At 38.0% G+C, this 22,725-nt stretch overlaps 1 protein-coding gene across 3 annotated transcripts; it reads right to left on the bottom strand.

Moving 5' to 3' along the window:
• Positions 1-2,491: 2,491 nt before the first annotated feature.
• On the bottom strand, positions 2,492-22,436 carry PTGFR (prostaglandin F receptor). 3 transcript variants are annotated; one of them, XM_048945200.1, is made up of 3 exons: positions 22,328-22,436; positions 20,461-21,308; positions 2,492-4,784 (listed from the first exon to the last, which is right to left on the bottom strand). In XM_048945200.1, the coding sequence occupies exons 2-3, from the start codon at positions 21,247-21,249 to the stop codon at positions 4,479-4,481; spliced, it is 1,095 nt and encodes a 364-aa protein (XP_048801157.1). In that variant the 5' UTR covers positions 21,250-21,308; positions 22,328-22,436; the 3' UTR covers positions 2,492-4,478. The 3 variants fall into 3 exon arrangements, with proteins under 3 accessions (XP_048801157.1, XP_048801156.1, XP_048801159.1); XM_048945199.1 differs by lacking the exon at positions 22,328-22,436 and adding an exon at positions 21,674-22,213; XM_048945202.1 differs by lacking the exon at positions 22,328-22,436 and adding an exon at positions 21,674-22,213 and having other exon boundaries at positions 20,782-21,308.
• Between the last annotated feature and the right edge of the window lie 289 nt (positions 22,437-22,725).

Genomic DNA, 22,725 nt, shown 5'->3' with positions numbered 1-22,725 from the left:
TTCAGATTACAATTATATTAATTTATAGCTGACGATAATGGAACTTAAAAGTATTTTTCTTATGCTGGTTTCAGAAGAAAGTAAAACCACAAATATTTGCTGGAAATTATAGCTATTTGGTAGGGATGCTTTTCTGATAACAAATTTTAGCTTCAAGTATTTTAACTTGTCAAACTATTACTGGCAGTAGATTAGAAAAAAAAAAAAGGAAGAAAAAAATAAAGAAAGAAATGGAATTTGCAAACTTCTGTAGCTAGTATTTATTTTGCAACCATGGTGCTGAAATAGCTAGAGAGATACATGTTTATGTTCCTGAGATCACAAGACATTTTTCTTAAAAAAAAAAAAAAAAAAAAAAAAAAAAGAAAAGACTCCATTGCAGTTTTACTAAGAAGGAAAGAAGGAAAACCCTGTTTGTATTTGTAACATTCCAGAACTTACCCTAACTACATACATTTTAAAAAAATGCATCTGAAGTTTATTTTTCATATTTAACCATTGTTCCATCACTTCAGACATCACATTGTTTACAGTAGACATTGGAAAAAAAGGAAGAAGCGAGGTACATAGATACGCTCTCAGTCTCATCATCTGCAGTTGGTGAAACGTCCACCAGGAGTCTTCTTCCCCACAGGAAGGTCACATTTATTCTGATATGCTTGCAAAGCAATTGTAATTGGCTAGATGCTTGGTATTTGTGTGTTTTTAATGCTTGTTTGTTTTCTCATTTCTTCTGAACAGACTGTAGTGAGAAAGACTTAATGTTTTAAGCTTTGCAAAATATTCAGGCTCTACAATCAGGTCCCTGGGTTTCCATCAGGCATATACAGGTATATTCCTCAACTGCACCACCTGTCCCTTCTAAATAGAAATCAGCTCTAAAAAAATTTCAAACTATGAGCTCAGTAGCTCAGATCTCAGAAAGGGAATCCTGCAAGTAAAAGTTTGTATTCATCCATAACATTTAAGTTACCTAAATACAAAAGTGTGGGCCATGAATGTATGTTTATGCTCTGTATTAAAATGGAGCAAAACCTGTACTAGGGATCAGATCAGAAATCTTTTCAATTCAGTAGACACTATTAAAGAGACCAAAAAAAAAAAAAAATACAGGTTACTACTTACCAAGAAAATGTGGTGCTAGATGGCTCTGCTCTAACATTGCTCTCTCTTGCTCCTCTAAAGGCCAGGGTGAATAAAATATGGTGAAAAAATCTAACAAGTTCATACAAGGACACAGAGATAATGCACCAACTACTGTCATGGCCAAAACTCTCAGCATAAGGGGGATTAATGTGACTTACTATCAGATAACTGTCCAGAGCAGTGAGAAACTAAAATCAAACTGAAATCATCTTTTGGACAATGAGTATTGGAACTCATAATTACCTTTATTCCTTGCAGTCATTCCATATCACAAAGTGGTGGGTTCACAGTTATCTCAAGAAAACAGGATGCAACTACTTATAAAATAGCCCCTCCTTCCTCCATCTTTGTAACAGCAATACATTGTCAGCATTTAAGAGTTCTTAGCAAGTATTAAAATTAACTTATTCCTAACAAGTCAGACTAAAGTAAATATATATTTTTTTAATCTACAAGTGCCTAAAAAAAAGAAAAGAAAAAAACAAAACCAGAAAAAAACCCACACAATAATAGAAAGACAGACCCTTTGTCTCAAGAATCAGATTTTTAAAAAACAACGTTGAACCTTGTTTTCTTTCTTTGTATAGAGGTAACAAACCAGAGGTCATTGCCTAATCCCAGTGATGTGCAACTTGTTACTGAGACCTTCCTTGCTTCAGCAGGCAGTATCAGACTAGGCTGGGACCTTGTTTTAGGATAACTTGCTTTATTATACAGCCTGTCCTTTCTTAAGCTCCCTATTAGATTATAATATTCTCCCATTCTCCCACCCTGAAGATTTCCTCAGTCATTAATCAGAAACAAGATTCACTTTCAACTCACCAGACTGCCCCTGCCTACTCTGCAGGCACTAATTGCTGCCCAGCAGTGAGCAGGCAGCCAGCCCCTGCAGAGCTCAGAGGCATAGCACAAGGCAGCCTGCCCTGTTCTTCCTGCCTGAGCATGCTTGGATCCTACTGGGAAGGTGTCCTGTTTTTTGTTGTTGTTGTTGTTTTTCTATAATCTTATATTCTATGAAACATATAATTTGCAAGTCATACAACACAGCATATCTCCTCTGAGACCAAACACAATGGTAATCAAATCACTTTCAAAGGTAACAGACTCATGGGTGGCTGCATCCTGAGCTGCCAAATGGACAAGACAAAATAGTAATAGCAAAACAAACGTATTTTTTTTCAGGACTTGCAGTGCATGTGAAACTAATCAGTATCTGTGTAACGTGTTGGCAGCTATTTGAATACAAACACTTCTACTTGCATTTTCTAAGCATGGATCATCAGAACTTGACCTTGTCTGCCTTAGACCGCTGATTACATAGGGCTCTGAACATTCAGACCTATTATTTGTATCCTCATTGTCCTCCTTACTACCTTCACACTGCTGTCATGGTTCTAAATGGCACTGGTCAGTTTGAATTCATTGGGGTTGTAATAAGGCTTACTTCAGCAACTTAGGTTCCCTTCTGTCATACAAAAATATCATAACTCTCAAGACATGGTTTGATAACTTTAATGAAGTTCTGCAATTTACAATAGTTGCAATAATTCACAAAATATTAGAGATCACATATACATATAAACTTTTTCTGTTTTACAAGTCAACCAGTATGAACTACACAAGCTACATTTACTCACATAACAAAATGAAACATTGATGAGCTTCATTCACTGATCAAACACCTCAACAATTTACAGACCAACATTTTTCTGCAGCTGCTAAAACAAGAACAAATAAGTTATGTCAACAGATACACTGGCACCACATTCTACAAAATGAAAAGGCCAAATTGAGTACTGACTAAATGTTCCCAGATTTCTGTGGAAGTCAGAAGTAGTTACAGTGCTGAGCTTATACCAGCATCAAATATGTACACATTTTGTAGTTTCTGTGTTTGGCAGAAAAAATCCTCAGGGTAAAGTGAAAGCATTTCATTTCATTATAAGCTTATTTAACCCATTAATTTTCTAGCCATTTTAAAACAAAAAATTGAAATATTTAAACTTCTTGAGTTTTTTTATTTTTCAACTCAAACTGTGAGAACATTTTAACATGAATTAGTACTTTGTGAAAAGTTTTGGTTTCTCAGACTGTCTTCCCAGTGAATCAATTTTCAACTATTTAGTCCAAATGTACTAACCTTTCACTCATAATCTGAAGTTAAATAAGTAAAAATAAAATAGTTATATCTTAAAATAATCCTTCTGTTACGAAGTCTGATACTCTCATTTTTGCTTCTAAACAAAGTACATTCACAAAAGCCAATGCTTCTTTTAGCAGCAATAGAGGTGAAGGGCCTCCTGTATAAAGTCCTTGAAATTTTCAGACACCTTCAGATATACTGCATGTACTCAGCACTTCAGACATGGATGCTGCCAACATCAAGTATGCAGTTTGTTTTCACAAATAAAAACCACACACACAGTGCAGCTCCCTACCCAACTATTATACGTGAGACCTGTGCAACCTTTTACAAGTTGAGCACAGGTACCTTACGACTGTTTCTGTTTATTAATTAGAAAAACCCTTCAAGGAATTTTCTTCAGTGTGGAAATAAAAAATAAAATAAGCCGTACTCTTTATACAGACTAACCACAACTTTATGTCTGTTCATTTCAATAAAATTTACTGAAAAGACTAACAACTCACCAATAGGTCTAAAATGTAACTGTAAGCAAGCTGAGCTCATTTGCTTCTAACTGCGTTCCCATAGGGAACCTATTTTATCAGAGATTGGAAGGGACACATATGCTGATGAAGTTTGCAGCTCTCCCAAAAATTTGTGCAGTAATTAACTGAGAATTCAAGTCAATGAACCAAACAAACTAGATTATTTAGTAAGTTAGCCACAGATACAACATCTTTTATACATCCAATGGGAAAATGAATTGCCTAGAAGCAAAGAACACCCTCAAGGAAAGGACGGTGGATTTTATCATAGGAAACAATGACTTTGGAAAAGGCTTTGGAAGTATCACTGATAGATGCAGCTACCCCTTTTAAAAAAACTAGAGATTATTTTCTCACCTGTATGTTTTTTTTTTAAGAATCCTGCTAAGGTAAAGGATTTGGAACCCTGTTCTCTTTAGTATTTAGGAGAAATCTACAAAGATTAATCATTCTACAGCCATATTTGGCAGGGATATACACTAAAGTGAATTAAAACATTCAAATGCATCTTCTGGAGTAGCAGTATCAAACTGATAAGCAAAAGGAGAAAATCATTCACAATTTAAAACAAATGCCAAGCCACTGAGCCTTAGAATTCATTGTGAAGTATTGCCCGTCTATGAGCATTGCTTCCATCATCTCTTCATACGCTGTGTCTGATTTTATTGACCAGTTGAGCTGAGCGGCTGTAGATTTATTTGTTTGGAACTTACTGGTGACTCAGATATTGCTGCAACCTTTAAAGAATTCTTGATGGAGCTGAGTTCCCACATGTGTAAGTTTATGATGTGCATGCCACAACATCCCCTTGTGATCTTGTACAGGTTTTTAAGTACGGCTTTCCGGAGAAGAATATACACCCAGGGATCTAAAATCTGATTCCATGTTGCCATTCTGAGAGCGAAAAGTATTGTTTCACAGTTCTCCTTTGAATGACTTGCATTTATCCCAATGCTGGCCATTGACACCTGAAAATTGAACATTTTAAAATTATGCATCAAAAAATACAGCAAGTGAGGATATACATGAGTGAAATTTTCAACAGTATCATTAAGCATTACATCTTCAAAGCATCAGTGTATCTCCATTACAAAGTTAATACTTTCGTGCATGTAACAGTTATTGTTCTATAAACTCTTTCATGTCTTACATAGGATGAATATGCATTTCTGCTGAACTATTGCTGAAACTTAAATGGATGACGGTGACCAGACAGAGAAGAGCCTCCAAAAACAGAAATTGACTTGAGCAAGGAGTAAAAAATTAACCAGAACCTAAGCCAACAAGGCATGACAAGACTATTCCAGAGCTGCACTTTTTAAAGCATAGAGGGCATCATTAGAACAAAACACTTTTACAAAGAGTATTTACTTTTTCATACCTTCAAAGTGAAAGTCTGCATAAAGAACACAGCACATTGATTTCATCGCAATGAATGCAACAGAATATGATTTATTTACCCTAGAGATATAAGATAATTAGAGGTTAAGTTTCTAGGAAAATTTAAACCATAGTGACACAGGCCACCAATATCCTTCCTCTTGCCAGCACAGCTGCTGAGGGTCTTCTTTACCTGCAAGGACGAAGGAAATGCTGCACATGGACAGCCACCCACTACCATTTAGTTTCTCAGTCCAGCACAGCAGGATTACTTCTGGCAGAGGACGCTCAATGGGCACACAAGCCCAACACAGCCCAATAAGATGTGGCTGGCCTCCAGCCTTGCAGGGCTGCAGCCTAAGCGTTGAATCACCAGCCCAGCTGAAACATACAGTGTTGGAGTTCCTGCCCTGTAGAGACCTCTGTAGGCTTTCCGCCACTGAGGTTTTGTAACCTGAGTTCCTGTGTGAAGAAAGCCCGACTGTGTAAAGCCAGGAATGTGACAGAGGATAGTAAATTATCTCTCTCTATTATTAATGTTAAAAGCACATGAAGACTTTTTTGGTAGTGGGATGAAACACTGCTCAGCTTTCAGTTCCAAAGCATTTAAAGTGATACAGTTAAGTAACTAAGAAACAAGATATTTTGCAACTGATGCTATGAGTGCACTGATTTATTGAGCGATGAGAGGTAGGGTCAGTCTGTACAAGTGCAGAGTCCTATTTTCACAAAGATACATTGTAAACAAACAAAACTAAAAATAAAAAATAAAAAAAATAAAAAATGAAGAGAAAAAAGCTACTGGTCAAAATACATAAAATGGCACAGCCATTTTACTTCTTCAAGATAATTCCAAGTACTGCTAGGCCCGGTCTGCATCTTGCAGATCACCACACCTGGGGATAAATTTCCATGCAAAACAGAGTGAATGCATAAAAGGAGACTGTACTTGCTTGGTTAGGCATTTGGTTAAGAGTTTCTGCATGGACAACTGTGGGAGCAGAGAGGAGAGCCTACAGGAACATTCCTAGGGAAGCTGGTAAGACTGGCAGAAGCACAGCTGGGAACCAGTGAGTGGAGGGGGAGGAATGTCTGAGCACCATGCCAACACAAATAACTACAAGTCAGTTTACTGAATCTGCCTTTCACCCCACAACTGTTGGGTGCATTCCTTTCTGACATCAGCAGCCCACCCAAACTTAGACAAGTCCTTTGACTTTTGCACTGAACGTTTTCTCAAGACAGTCCAACATTTTATTTATTAGAGGTCCAGTAGAAGCCAAATTCAGATGGAGTACTCCTTATTCATGTAAGTAGAACAGGCAGCAGAGGACAACACAACATAGTTCAGACTAACATTCTTATCTGATATATAGCATGTTTGGCTTAATACAGATATACAGCTTCCTAATTTGCTTCTTGATGTTTCTGTGTGTACTTCACAATTCCATTTGTTCTTCTCTCTTATTCTGCAAAGTTAATAAATGCCAAATCCAAATGAATTCTATCCCCAGAGTAAAAGGCAGCAGAGGTTGTTACTTAAGAAGAGTAGCTACATCTGCATTTTGAAAAAATATCATTTTCTTACATGTCTAGCAAACTTGAGATTCCTTTCTATTTAGTATTAATAACTTCTAAGTGAATAAACTTATTTGTTGTTCAACTTGCTACCTGAACACTAAGTAACTCTGTCTGGACAATGGCTGTCCTTAAAACACTATCTAACGATCAGGAAACCTGATACATAATTTTACAGATTTTGATATTTGGATAATCTTCATTTGGGACATTTAAGTTATGTCTTATGAACACTGGATGTACATAGAATAATGCATTTGAATACAAGCAGCAAATAGAAGGTACAGCTTGTGCATGTAGACAAATGCTTAAGCAAGTCAGCTGTGAATCCCAGTATTGGAAGTATTGAGATAAAGTGTTATCTACAGATTGTGTTTCACAAAATAAGAATGTTCTTAAATTATTTAGGAGTGTTATTCAAAAATAAGAAACTAATAAGAAATTACCTGGGGGGGGGTAATTTCTTAATATTAGGGAAGGGATAACTAAAGCCATCATAAAGCAATATACCAACTTTTTGATGATCTGTGAGGCTGAGAATTCTATATAGGCCTAGAGTAAGAATCTCAGTCCAGCTAAGTATTTTTATCCTAAAACACAGAATAGCAGCAGTGACAGGGACGGCTCCACCATTTCATCTCTGGATATAAACTGAAATAAATCCACTTCTCTAAACAGTCTGCACTGCTCAGGGAGCTCTTTTGTACATAAGACAACAAGTAAGAAGGCTTCAGGCATATGAAACCAATAGCACACCAACAGAGGACAAAGAGAAGAACATAGACTGAGTTCATTATAAATCATTACTATCACACTTCAATATTCATCCTTATTTAATTTTAAATTCAAATCATTTTGAAATCATAAACAGTTAGAAGGCCTCATGCACTACCATCCCTTAAAGTTCTCATATTAATCAAAACCTCAGTCTGTTTTTGCTGCATAGGTATGAGAAAGTCATGTCACAACTGGCAGAAGTCTCCAGAGATTGCTACAGTGATTACTTACGGGAGCAAGACCTTCTCTGAAGGCACAGAAGTGTCAGTTTTTTTTCTTGTTTGGCTAATACTGCTCAATAATTAGGTCCAAGCTGAGAAACCAATTTAAAGAACAATGTGCTTTCTTCTTTTCCTGCAGGACTATCAGATTAATATGATTAAGGAATTCTGTTGCCTGTAGCCAGGAAGGAAGAGGGAAATGCAACATGATTGGACTGGATGATCTTGTAGCTCTTTTCCAACCTTGATGATTCTATGATTGTACCCTATCTGGTTTGACCTATACAACTTATTTTAACAGCCATTCAAATTCAGCAGCATGACTCAAAAAATGAATCCCCAGCTGGTAAATAAGAAATGTAACTCATGACATTTTCTAACATATTTAGTAGTATGAAAATCCAAAAAGTATTTTGCTGAGTTACACAATGCTTATATGGATACAGCTGTAATATGTCTCCCTGGCTTTTGAAAAAAAATGGAAGTATTACTTGATATAGCCAATACAATTCAAATGTTCTTTAGTAAAATAACTCTAAAAGCATTAGTTAAAAACACTGACTTTCTAAACAAAGTTTCTCTGACTCATGTACTGGTTTGAATTACGACCAAAGAGCTCCCTGTACCCCAAAATAAATACACACAAGTCCAAACTTGTGTCAAGCACAAACTTGACACAATGCATTAAACTTCTCCATTATTTTTTCCAATTTTAGGTTTCACTACAAATAAAGCTTACTTTTCAAAATCCAAAATGTCACATGAAAAAGTTTTAAAACATTTTCAAATTGTTGACTTCTGCAACTGCATCTTTCATTTAGCATTAGAGAATTGTCATTTTCCTTAGCACAGAGCTCAGTGCAAGAAAATGGAAAGAAAAAACAAAACAAAACAAAAAAAGCAGCTAGCTCCAGAGCTTCACACCACTCTCCAAATATAAACAGCATGTCTTTAATTTCCCTTCCAATTGGATCTCAATTAGATGAGAATAACTAACAAGCTAAATGGCAGTGCTGATCAGTTGCATTCCTGTTAAGACTGAAGGACAGTCAGTCAAAACAAGAAGCAGACTCCAAGCTAGTTAGGAAATAAGGCAATCTTTAGTATTACTTTGATGCATTTCAGCTTGTAAACTCTAAAAACAGGTTCTATCCTTATCCTTCAGGAAACCAGATAAAAAGCCCATCACCAAAAGATTGGTATGGAAAGAGCAGACAGGCAAATTCTGTTGTTTGCAAACAAATATCAGAAATTCTCTCCCGCTGCAGGTCAACCTTTAGTCTCCATTTCTTTGTAGGAGCCTCACAGACCTTCTCAAACTTCTTTTTTAGGATTCCATTGAAAGAATTTATGAGAATTTCCATCAAGGTAAGTCCATGCTTTTTCCAGTATTTGCAGAGTTGTTATATTTTGTCACTGTCATGGGTGCCTATGTTGAATCCAACATGCAAATCCCCTCCTTCTAAACCACACTGGACACAGGGTAGCATTCCATGCTCTCTATGGATACAAAAAATATACATCTATTTCATTTTTTTAAAACTTCTGGAAGTTTTTGAAACTGCCATTGTTCAAGTGCACTTCAAAGAAGTTGCAGTTTGCTGTAGGTAAGATCTGATTAGAAGACAATAATTTATAATATTCTCTATAATATTCTCTAAAGACAAACTAAGAAAATAAATGCAAAGGAGAGGAGGAGAGAGAGTAGGAAATCAAAATTCCATGTACATTTGATGTACAACTTTGTATCACAAAGAACAGGAAGAAACATTGACAGCAGATTGCATATACAGTTTCATAAATACTGCAGTATACCAACTGAGTATTTGTTGCAACAAAGCTGAGTATGCTTCATTTTATTTTTGCTTCCATGTGTAAAGTTTTGCAGACTCAGCTCTTCACAAGCAGAAGTTAAATAAGGGATTCTCCTTTTCTGCCATATATTCTGTAAAAAAATATGCCATTTTCAATTAATAATGGGTCCACTGGCTCACTATTCAGCTCAGGGAAAATCTGTGTCTGCTTCTTGAAATCAAGTTCCAATCTGTCACACATAAATCAAGAAAGGTGACAACTACCTGCCATGTTATACATCCTTAACAATTCCTATTTATTTAGTATTCCATTAAACTCAGTCCAAGACATCTTCCCTGCCAGTGTCACAATCCTCTGTGGGAAAGACAGGACACAAACAAGGAGGAGACAGAACCTGAAAAGATTTGGACCAGAGGTAGCTGAAGTTGCAAAACCATCTGTGGCTGCTTATTTAGCCTCCGTGTGCTCCATATATTTACCATCTCTAGCATGTAAGCCTTTCAGGTATTGTAAAAGAAAATACACTCAGAGCTCAGAACCTGCTTCAGCAGTGGGGGATGGATTAGATTATCTTCAGAGATCCCTTCCAATCCCTACAATTCTGTCATTCTGCAAAACATAATGCAACATTTTGTACGAAGCCTGTGAACATAATTTCAAATCTTTCTTTCTCAAATTCAGTTGATCCTATATAATCAGGTAAATCTTCAAAAGTCAATGACACTGCCTCATTAATGTGAGCATCTCTTCTTCTGGCAAGATCAAAACCACCCTTGAAAGTTGGTAGGTCTGACCTCACCGCAACTAAACACCAAAGGACCGCAGCCTGGCAGCATACAGACATCACCTGACCTTGCCTGATAACTACTCCTCACTGAGGCCAATCAGCTCTTCTTGGCTTTCTGCTCTCCTCAAGCAGGCTCAGGTCTGCAGAGGACTTACAGCCTATTGCGCTCTATTACTGTGCCACAAGAGCCAGGGGGATATGTTCACCATCTGTGTTTTTACAGCTCCAGGCAAAATATTTATGCATGGCAATATACTTTCTGAACAAACATTTAGAAGCATCATTTGAAATGACATTTTTATGTATGCAAGAATTTATCAAAATTACTGAACAAAATGTAGAGTACCATAACTTTATACTCACCATTTATATCTTTTATATCTGGCATTATCATGCTCTCTGTAAGGCAGAAATGCAATGTTTTTGGTGTGCACATACTAGCAAACACTAGCTAAAACTAAAACCAGAGATTTTATTTTCTGTCAGCTTTCCACTTGAAGAGTACCTACAATAACCTATATTCATCTTGGCCTTGAACAAAACATTCCAGGTTGTTTCTCTTTGTTTCTTCAAAAGAATCCAGATTTTTTCAATATTAGACTGATGGTCTTTTTTTCCCTTCTCTTCTCTCCCCCAAAATTACCCATACTTTTGTTCAGCTAACTGACAATATAATTACTCTAGCAGCTTAATTGATTAACTTACTTGAACTGAAAGAACAATGGATACGGATAGAGAAGAGTTTAGCATTGAAAACAGTAGATGACTCACTTCATACTGAAAATGCATAGACTGTGTTGCTGCCTAACAAGGCATACAGCAAAAATCTTTTGCATGGAAAATTAATTCTACAGATAAAATGAAAATATTTTTTACCCAATGCTGAAACTTTAAGAACAACTGTGAGATCTCTCAGGACCAGAAAACAATAGAGTATTTATAAGGATCATCCTGAGAAACACAATATAGCAAAGTAAGTGTTTAAAGATGTATGAGCTATACATATTCAGGATCCATCCCCTCTTCCAAGAGAGACAGCTGGGAAAACCTTCATAGCCAGGAATGAGTATATCACTTCTTTTGTATTGGATTTGCTTGCACACTTTCACAGTCACTTGGAAAACAATCGCATCTTTAATTGATTAAATAAATACTCTCACTGATTTACACAGAAGCAATATAACTTCACTGACTAATACAAATGCCCAAATAAAGAATCACAAGAAACACACAATACTGGGAGGCGTGAAACAACTGTGAGAATGAAGAAAAAACAGACTATATACAGATAATCTGGAAGAGGACAAAGGAGCTGCAAAGGTTCATAACTATACAACGAACTCAGCATTTACTGTTATGCAAGAGATCAAATGAATGCCTTAGAAATAGACTGCCTTTCCAATTACCATCACATTCATGCTGCTTCATTACTAAAGTTATCCTTGACTGGATTTACACATATGAGGAAAGATGCAATATACATTCAGCACCTACTACCAACCAGAGGCAAACCTCTCACTTCTCCAAGAGCAGAAAAATGTGATCCTATAAAAGCTGCAGGAATTGCTTGTCAGGTTGTCATGTTTGTCATTCTCTCAGATTTGATAAATCTAGGCTGAATTCTCCAAGGATTTCTTGCAGTAATCACTCCTTAACTTCAGAGGAATGGCACATATATGCAGGCTTTCAAGGCAGATACAACTGAAGTAATAGATACCCATACACAGTAGAAGCAGGAAAAAAAGGGAGAAGAATTCCACTCTGAGTATGTCATGACACATAGTAGCCTCTTCATCTCTTCTAGAATGCAGATGGCATTGATGTGCAACATGCCCACAAGGCCTAAAGTAATGACAGATCTAAAAAAAGTGATGAACCTATTATCTATCGAAGGGGTCAGACCACCTATTTAATGTTCTGAGAAACCATAGCCCTGATTACTTGAGCATAGGAAAAAAAAAGTTAATTTGTAGTTATATTTCACATGTGTTTATGTTCATCATACATGCAATTATATAGTAAAGAAAAATGAGAACATTTTAAAATATGGACAGAAATACCAGTTACTTCATGTAATCTGATTTGCTGTATTTACAGATCTGGCTGGAGGAAAAGGAAGGTGTGAAGCATTCCCTTACTAAAGTAACTTATTCTATATATCACGTGGGAGAAGTGTACTCAGAAGCTATGAACTGAACTACCAGAGTTAATAAATTTAAATTACATTTACAAAATTGGAATATGTAATTTAAAATATTTTTATTTCTGAGGTTGGCAAATAAATTAGAAGGGACTGCTATGCAGTTGGATGACCTTTTAGGTAGAGAAGAAACTAAAAATCAAATCTCCACTTAAGACTGATTTATTTCTTAGTGCTTCTGCAAACCCACACTTCTGGTAATACACTACCACACTAACACACTGTAGATCATACAACAAATTGCTATCACCTGTATGCACTGTTTTAACACAATTTCATGCAGTCAGGAAGATGGGAGTGCTGGTAGCACACAGGTCTGAGATGGCAAGTTGAAGATCACACATTAACTTCTTGTTCTCCAATGAGAATGTAGTTCTTGGTTTCTGGCAGTTTAGCATTGAGGCACTATTCAGCTTCCTATAGGCAATCATGCAGAAACAGTTCCGATGCTGAAACCTGCAGTTTGACACACACAGGTCTTCACACAGCTCATTAAGAGGAGCTCCTATGAAAAAAGCTTATTCTCCACCTCTCTCCTGCTCTGTCTGTAGTAGATAAGAAGTATCCTTCAGCAAGAGGTGGTGTGCCTACAGCACAACTCAGGTTCTACTCAGCTATTTAATCTCATCCAATATGAGAATGAATCTGAAAAAATAAACTGCATTTACCAAAAATTCACCATAACTGTTGTGTAATGTCATTTTGGCAATGTTCTGCTACCTGATCATTATGATTTCTAAGAGCAACATTCACAAATCCCAGTATGGTGATGTGCTCCTGTTCTGCTCCACACTGCACACGCACACAATAAGCAGAACCTCTCCTTCCTGCAGGAGTTTATAACCCAAGTAAACAGCTGTAATTCCTCAATTCCTGATTATTCAAATGTAAAGTTTAAGTCTTAAAAGCAGATGAAACAAGAATGAAAAGAACTGAATTAGAATTGCTCTACTTTAAACAGACTATTTCCCAGAGGTGAAACCAAAGTATTCTCTCAGACACTAACAGATTCTGCACTACTGAGATAAGTAACTTCTGCTAAAAGTAGTATTTTTCATAGAGATTATAAATAAGAATTAACACCATAATAGCACAGTGATTATCTTACAAAATATATGAACGTGTATTCCACACAGAAGTCTGTCCTGTAAAACCTGGTAAGTTTCTGGAGTTACTCCATGTGGGTGTATTTGTCCGTGAGACTTTTCCATGAGAAGTTTACCATTTAAAGGCTTCTGATAGACAGAAAAAAGATCTTTCCTAAAATAACAATCCAAAAATGGTTATGCAGTGTATGACATTTTCCAAAAACGGTTATGCACTGCATGATATTTTCAAGCAAAAAAGGCCCGAATAAGTGTCATACCTAGGAAACAGGGAGAGTCCACTCCTATCAAGCAAAATTGGAAAGCACCTCTATATCTTTCTGTATCTATCACAGCATGCCAACTGAACAAAGGAGAGGAGGTTAAAGAGTGTAACTTAGTTTAGGTTTTCAGAATACGAATGGTAACTTCAAAACTGAAAAAAAAATAATCAAAATTTTCTGTGATAGCCACTGACATCTATCTGGAATTAAATATTGTTTCAATTTATAGACTATCATGGCTTAATTTAATAGTTAAAATTCAAATTTAAAAATCAAGTGGCAAGCAATTTTGAAAGAAAAGTGAAGTAGCACATTATTTTGAAAATGCAGTGTTTTCACATGGTTGAAATTCTGCCTCTTAATCTATCCAAAGCAAAGTCAATGCATCCTGATGGCACTGAATTTTCAGAAAAAGGCTTTACATAAGTTTTTCTAAACAGCACACATAAACATAAATAACAAAAACTATAATTATGCTTCTTCCAGTCTTTACTGATAGAGGACAACCTGTCAGCCTCAGATCTTCTTTCCTTCCTGGTTCCCATCCCTACCGCAGGACAACATGTTGACTACTGTTCATTTCTTCTTTACTGTTGAGAACTGCTCAACTGCCTGCCTCCTGTGAGAGGGAGGCAAACATTTACATTTGCATTACAAACAGCCACATTTAATAGAGACTTTCTAAGTAGTCTATGATAAACTAAGTCCTGGCCCACAGTAAAAAACATTTTTAAAAAATGAATCATATTTCTCAAAAAGGCAAAGACATTAAGAGCTCTACAAACTGCAAAAGGTGAAAACATGAACAGAATGATTTTGAACACTATGAGTGTCTTTGAAATTCAATATTATTTTAGGTGGACTTACTCGTTGGAGCATCAGTGTTCTTTTCAATCTCATTAATCTCTAAAGTCCGCAATTTATTTCAGCCTACAGTGAATGTTAGGAATAGCAACACTTCAGCAATGCAACCCTGAGTGTCAATTTTGGGTTCCCCATCCCTGGAGGTGCCCAAGACCAGGCTGGATAGGGTACTGGGCAGTCTGATCTTGTGGGGGGCACCCAGCCCATGGCAGGGGGTTGGAGTAGGTCTTTAAGACCCCTTCCAACCTAAGTAATTCCATGATTCTAACATGTCTGTGAAGCAAGCAAGCTCATGCAGGCTGCAGCTTTGACGGGCAGTGGCATTAGCAGTGGCTGTGGCCAAGGAGTCACCCAGGAGAGCCCGGAGGCTGCCCTGCATTCAACTACAAGGGCCCCAGTGGTGAGATGTGGACTAGCATCCTGGGACTTATGCCAGCTGCATTTTCCAACTATGAAAATCACCAGCCAGAGAGCACAAGAGAAACTTTTAAGTAACTTAAGTTCTTTAGTAGCCAACAAAACTTGAAGGCAAACAAACAGTGCTAAAAAAGCAATGAGCCCATATAAACGATACCCCTTGCTCCTATAAGCATACATTAGAACAAAGGAAAATCAGACACCTTATAAAAGAATATGTTAAGACTCTTCAAGTGCAACTTGGGTATAAACTCCTGGCAAAGTGTTGTTGTTCATGTATACATGTGAGTACACATACAAAAACATGAAAATGACATTCACAGAGGATTGCCTGCTACAGAAAAGTGCCTTCTATTATATGCAACAACATGGCCTAGAATTTAGTTACTGTAAACCTGCAATCCACCAACTTCCTTAATCACATACCAACCGTGAGCTTGCCTCAGTACCTGAAATATCCAGTGGAACAACTGGGTCAGAGGCCAGGGTAAGGATATTGCACTAAGAGCCACCCTTCAACACAGCACTTCCCTTTCTCACCTCCTCCAGCAGTGTTTCCACTGGAGGACCATTAAGACTGGTCTGATTCAACAATCTGGAAGCTAAGTGCAGCCCAAGATGCACAAAAAGCAACCATTGAGCCTCTCTGCATTCAGAGGACACCAAGTCAGAGTTCAGGCACAATTAGAATAACAAATTGGAAAGGCAAGGGATGACATGAGAAGTGACTGCTAGAAATTAACTTAGGTAATAAAAATAGCAGCTGAACAAAAGTGGATTTAATTATATGAAATAAACAACTCAAATTTTTCCAAAAAAAAGAAAAAGAGAGAAAGAGAGAGAAAGAGAGAGAAAGAGAGAGAAAGAGAGAGAAAGAGAGAGAAAGAGAGAGAAAGAGAGAGAAAGAGAGAGAAAGAGAGAGAAAGAGAGAGAAAGAGAGAGAAAGAGAGAGAAAGAGAGAGGATTCGGATAACTGTATGGAAAAAAGATCTTGAGAAGAATAATTTAAACGTAACAGTATTTTTTGCATGCTAAGACGTGTTTCACATATGAAAAGGGTTAGACTTTTCTCCATATTATAATTTGTTCCTGTAGACAAATTCTCTGTGAAATAAACCCCTCCTGTCCATAATTACAGGAAGTTCACTTTGCTTTCACAGAAATAGAATTTAAAATGTGTCTATCCCTTGAGCCCCAGAGAACCTGATGTACTGAAGTTAGGATCTGCTCAAATGAACATAGCTCCAAAGCCAAGCTGTTTCACGGCAGGCCAACTTTATAAAACAATTTATGTCATCAGCAGTGCTTGTCACAAAATGCTCCAGCTCAGCTATTTGCTTTGAGAATCCAAGCCCTTGGGACCAAATTTATCCAACAAAATTCACATATCCTAAGACAAGCAAGGATAAAAAACGATGAGTTATTATACATAGAAGTCAATGTTACTATCTTCGGAACATATATTCCTGGAATTACCCATCACAAAACGATTTGGATTGTAAGAATAAATGTGCCTCCGTGAATCACTGACCACACAGATTATTGGAAAACTCATGAATTTCACTTGCTCTTTTTTGTCAGTTTCCTCACCCTTTCAGCTCCTCAAAAGAATATAAATGTTTCCCTACAAAGGAATAAGCAGGTTGTAAACTCCCAGCCAACATAACCCTTGCTGTCTATAATTAACAATTACGGAGAAATTTAAGGAATAACAATCCTTAAATGAGAAATTTCTCCTTCCCCTCACTCTCTTACGGAAGGATTCCTACAGAGTTGCAGAGAACTTGAGAAAGTTGCCTATTTTTGAGAAGCAAACAAGATAAAAGAGAGCTTCACAAAAGAAATCAGAAGAAAGTCCCTGTCCAACAGTCCCAGCCAAACTACAGGCTCTGTTTCTGCAAAATGCTACAGATCTCCAGGAGTCTTAAAAGAGAGGTGGTGACAGATTATAATATTATGTATTTTTTGTATACACACCTGTTTTTTGCAAGCTCATTTCCACACTGGGCACTGAGAAGGGTGATGGGTCTAATGCCATTTAAAGGAGATTTTAAGAAAGCACAGTAACACAACTCCACTTAAAAAACAAACAAACAAACAAACATATACATATATGTGTGTGTGTACATATATATATATATATATATATATATATATATATATGAAAATGCAGCAAAAAGTAAATCTGCTCCAGACTACAATATTGGATAGACTTTTGCTATCCACGCATATACGACGACTGACGTAACACCAGACTAGATTGAAAATAGAAGAAAAATAAACAAAATAAACCCCTGTCAGATGGTGAATCACTTTGAATAAATCCCAACCCCAGTATTTGCAAACCACATGTGGCATAAACTATCTCACCTTCCTCTGCCTTCTCTTCAAAATGTTTGTTTGGTTTCTAATTCCTTTGGTTTAGACAGGGGTGAGTCACTCTCAAATAACATTTTATCATATACACCCCATAGGTCAGAGGGCATAGGCAAAATTCTCAGTTTCAAAGACTAACACTTCTAGATTTCACCTTAAGAAAAAATTAAACAAGCAAATGAATGCAAAACAAATGTAATTAGATATTTTGTCAAATAATTTCATTTATGGATGCCTGAATACATTTATTTCAAGATCAACTTTTGTAAGTATACGCTGCTCAAACTGTGGAATCTAAACCATTAATTTAACAAATTAAAGGCCCTGAGAGGTTTCAGATTTGAAGCAACAATTCACCATAAATCATACACCTCAATAAACTCTGGATCTCTTCGTTGCAGCGCTTTAACAGTACATTCTTAGCAAAACTTTATTGCACTCAATCTGCATGCTTCACTGCTGTTCAGTGAAGCTTGCTACATTAACACAGTGCTTACAATTCTCTTGGCGATTTCTGAGCAGAATGCTTTCAAAGCTAAGAGAAAGTTGGTAATTTAGATAATTAATTCTGATGTAGTTTCTGCAATCCCAACAGCTCAGTCTACACCAAGGACAAGGTTTTGCTGCATTTCCCAAACTCTCTGCCTAACCATTAATTGTTCGCTTCCTTGAAACTTACTTCCAGGAACTAAATCCTATCTTACACAGAATTTTTAAACTTCTCATTTCTCACATTTATTTGCTCATAGTGCAAAACTCTTTTCCATACTGATGGGCTGACTTTGGTGATAGTTTGGAGCACCTCAGTTCAAGCAGTGTAGGAGCAAAACACTGAGAGCTCGCAATGCACAGAAAGCATAAGAGATTTGCACCATGAAATTTATACAGCATCTGATGAATAGACCAGAATTGCTTGTGCATTACCCTCCTATGGAACATATTCTCAAAAACTACCAATACCAAATTTAAGGAAGAAATCAGTCACTATCTCACCAGCTGATGAGACCACCATGCTCTAAAAAGACTATGAAAAAAAAATTCCTGCTGGAATAATAATTCACTCTAAACTACAGCCTAGATGACGGTCAATATTTATAAGAAAAGTAGCTCTGTGATTTTATTAAAGATTGTCAACATTTTAAAAAATGGTTTCATAAATGAAAATTGAAAAGTATAAGAAATCACCCAAGCTACCAAGAGCAAACAGAATAGTTGCAACTCAGTGTTCCTTCAAATGCTGGATAAATGAAACACCTCCTCTTTAAATGAAAAATCCATAGCTCTTTTGACAAGCAAAGTAACTGCAGCCTTTAAGGAAAGTTACTTTGTACAAAAATAAATGTCAGAGAAGGATAAATTATTGTTTACCCATGAAAATTAAAGCCACCCTTTCTGTTGTTTTTCTTGATAACCATTCTTTGTCTTGTCCCAAATGAATTTTTTAAGTGTTGGAAATTACTGGAAGTAAGGTCACTACATGAGCTTGCTGGACTGCTCTGATGACTTTATTTACGCTGCATATTCAGCAATCAGGACACTGACAAAAGCTAACATGAATTTCAACTATGTTGTAGAGCAAGTCTAGAAAAATCAGTAGAGAAGCAGGGGAAATTCTGTCACGGTTGAACACAAGTGGCAGTTTTTGTGCTTTTCAGCAAGGCATAGGCATATCCCTGCATTCTCCCTCATGTCTGTGGCAGCAGGTTAATTGGCTGTTATCTGCCAGATATACCTAGCTGCTGCAGCTGTTGGAATCCTATTTAGAAGCAGTTCAGGTACCTCCACACTATACCAAAGCTGGTGAGAACATGAGAGACATATGGCTGGATCTCAGATTTAGATTTCTATTTTTGTAAACTCTAACCAAATTCACTCCTTGTTCACGTCAGAGAAAAACTATCAGACACTGTATCTAGGATACAACTTAAGCTTCAATATTAATTGTGGTTAACCTTTCTCACCCTAGCTAAAAATTAAAACAGCTTCAGTTGGGTTTACATCATTAAACACCTTCAAAAAGCCATCATAACACAGGAGCCGTCAAATTATTTGCCATATCATAATCCCATTTCCATTGACACCATTCACTGACAGCACACAGTACCCTGAGCACCACCGACTGCTTTGGAAGAGTCACAGCACTTACTAGCACTGAGCCCTGAGTTACAGCCCGCACAGCTAAGAAAGCCCTGAGCATACAGAGCAGTTTTGCTAGAGATCTGTCTGGATTACAAACACAGCTTGATCAGGACTGAACCAAATTTTTACTTTAACCTACTGCCAACTGTTTTTTGTTTTTTGTTTTTTTTTTTTTTTACTGCCAGCTGTTTTTTTTTTTTACATAACTCTAAAGCAAAGCCCTTAATACCCTGCTAATGGAACGGAGAATTTTTATGTTCTTAACTGTTATCTTCTGTAGCATAGTTCACAAGTAGCAGTAAACTGTAATAGTAACAAAGAACAGGCTAGCATAAATAAAAACTGACAGGAACCACAGTACAGACTAAATAGAATTGCCACTCCAAGATTTCAGTGAATTTTTGAACGAGGTCAATATTTGTTTTAAATTATTCCATTACCCATCTGCTACCACTGTCTGCTTCACGGCACCGGTATTCACATTCCCTACATATCTTATTTGCTCAGTGTACTTCACTTATGACTAGAGGTAAAGAATAATTAGTAATTTTGATATAGCAGCAAATGTACACACATCACAGGCAACATGCTGTAAAATAAATATATTCAAATATGACTGGAGCTATTGTCGCAGCTAAATCACCTTTAAACCTGGAGATAAAAAATATAAGTTTTATACAGTGACGTGCATTAAAAATTGGCAAACACATTAGGCTCTTACCAGGAATGGACTCCAGCAAATGCAAGAAACACACATTATAGCCAAGAGCTGAATGATCATTTCAAAATGATGCGATCTGCCTTGTCTTTGTTGACTTTTAAATTTGACCCTTAAGAGGGTAATTCCTGTGACAGCATTGCACAAGAATGAAATAGCAAGGGCCAGTAACCCAAGGCAAGAAAAAAGTAAGAGATAAAATCTGTCTTCCCAGTCCTCAACATGTTCTGTTTTATAGAAGCACCAGGTCCTCGATGCTTGAATTTGATAGGCTCTAAACCTAAGAATAGGCAGCAAAGCTATAAGAACAGCAAACAGACATACCATAGTCAACATCATTTTCACATGTTTAGAAGTCATTTTTGTGGAGTGAAATATTGGCTTGGTGACTCCAATGCAACGTTCAACAGCCATCACACTGCCCAGGAAAAGTGGGCACAAACCAAAGAAAACCATGCAGATGCCAAAAACACTGCAAAGAATGTTGGACTGGTTAAACCGAATCCAGTCTTTGTCCGATGCATACACAAACACTGCGATGGCTCCGTTGATGAGGTGGCCAAAGAGATCGGTGATGACCAAGCCACTAGCAAGAAGTAAAAAAGAGGCTTTGGACTTCTGTCTAAATCTCTGATACGCTTTCATGAGAATTGCTATTGCGAGACTGTTGGACAAAATTCCCACTGTCATGAAAATTATTGAAAAGAAAACAGAAATCTTCTTCTCTGTGTGGCAGGTTGTGTTTTTTAAGATTCCAAATGCAGCCAGCCCTGGTGATTTTGAACTGTTCATGGTTGGGGGATGAGAGGCAGTGCTCAACACATTTCAGCAGCCTTGCAAGCAGAAGGCATCTGTAATTTTAAAAGAATAATAATAAGACATACACAGTGTAAAAAGCATACTATTGTTCAAAAGACATTTGAAGCAGAAATCCCATAATGTTTGTCTGTGGTACAAATCTAATTTTCCTATTCTCTGAGTGCTATGATATGGCATCATATTATAGAGCAGCAGCCACAGGATAAAGTAATTATCTGCATGCATTATTTAATACACGTATTTTACAGTACCTTGATACTTTCTGCAAGTATAATATATAATATACGTAATGTACACATACATCTGATCAGAGAAATAAGTATATTCTTGCAGTTCAACTACGTATATAAACAAAATGTTTTTGTAACATACTCTTAGAATGAAAGTATTCACCAACCTGAACGAAGTCAAAAATGAAATACTGGATTGGGAATGTTCTGAGATGATAATCACACTGTTTTTCTTCCCTCAATTTAAGCACTTATTTTCAAAACAATGTCCCAACATCTTCCAAGTCATTCTCCTCTCACAAGCCGATATTTTAAAGCTTTAACGCAACCGGCAGTGAAGCCTCCAGAGAATTTGTACCCTTTCTGAACTTGGACTTGAAGCGATCACTTATAGAGTAGCCAATTCTGCGAGTTACTCTACACTTTATCTCTCATCTGAGGACATTCCTGATGGCAAAAACTCCTCATGCAGAAAGAACCAGTAGGCTTTAACAGCGCATAACACAAAGAGTGAAGTGGCTCGGTTACTGAAACAGATCCGATGAAAGCAGCTGAGCCCACGCCAGCGGTACTACAAGCGTTAAGGACTGCCGACGGGGAGCGCAGCCGGCACGAACCCGAACCGAGCACCGTCGTCCGTCCCCCCCACTCCCCACCTCCCTGCCTAGGGCTGCCAGCGCGGCAGCTCCGAGCGCCCGGCACGTGGAGGGCAGCAGTGCCGCGGGAAGCGCAACCGAGCAGCGCCCTTAAGAGCGCGGCGCCGCCGGGGGCGGAGCGCCCCACCACGCCGGGCACAAGTGCCACCGCCGCCCCCCGCTCACCTCCGTTCCGCCGCGCCGGGAGAGGCGCGGCGGAGCAGCGCGGTCCCCCGCCGGCCTCCGCCACCCGGTCCGCAGCCACCGCCTCCCCCCGGCGACCGCCCGGCGCCGCCCGCCTCCCGTCCGCCTCCGCCTTCTCTCCCGGCCTCCCTCTCCGCCCGTCGCTGCCGGCCCTGGAGAGAACGATATCGGTGGTGCCGCCGACCGGGCGTGCAGCACCTGCCCCAACCCAGCGTCGCCTTTTCCCAGCCCTCTTCGGCAATTCGGGCCTCGAAGACGCTGAGCGTAGGCCCTACCTCTATGGCTCGAGACCGAACCCCCCGACCGGAACAGGGAGAGATGCAGGAGAGCATCCCTCGCACGCCAGCCCAGAGCAGGTGCTGCCTTGCTGTGCCTGAGTG

Source organism: Lagopus muta, chromosome 5 (assembly GCF_023343835.1).
Source record: "Lagopus muta isolate bLagMut1 chromosome 5, bLagMut1 primary, whole genome shotgun sequence".
Taxonomy (NCBI): Eukaryota; Metazoa; Chordata; class Aves; order Galliformes; family Phasianidae; genus Lagopus; species Lagopus muta.
This window is presented reverse-complemented; position numbering and strand designations above follow the sequence as displayed.

Excerpts from the sequence above, each read along its gene's own strand:
- PTGFR (XM_048945200.1), bottom strand. The coding sequence starts at position 21,249 with ATGAACAGTTCAAAATCACCAGGGCTGGCTGCATTTGGAATCTTAAAA. Across the intron at positions 4,785-20,460 it reads TTTGCTGGAGTCCATTCCTG|GTGTCAATGGCCAGCATTGG; the intron begins GTAAGAGCCTAA and ends TTCAATTTTCAG.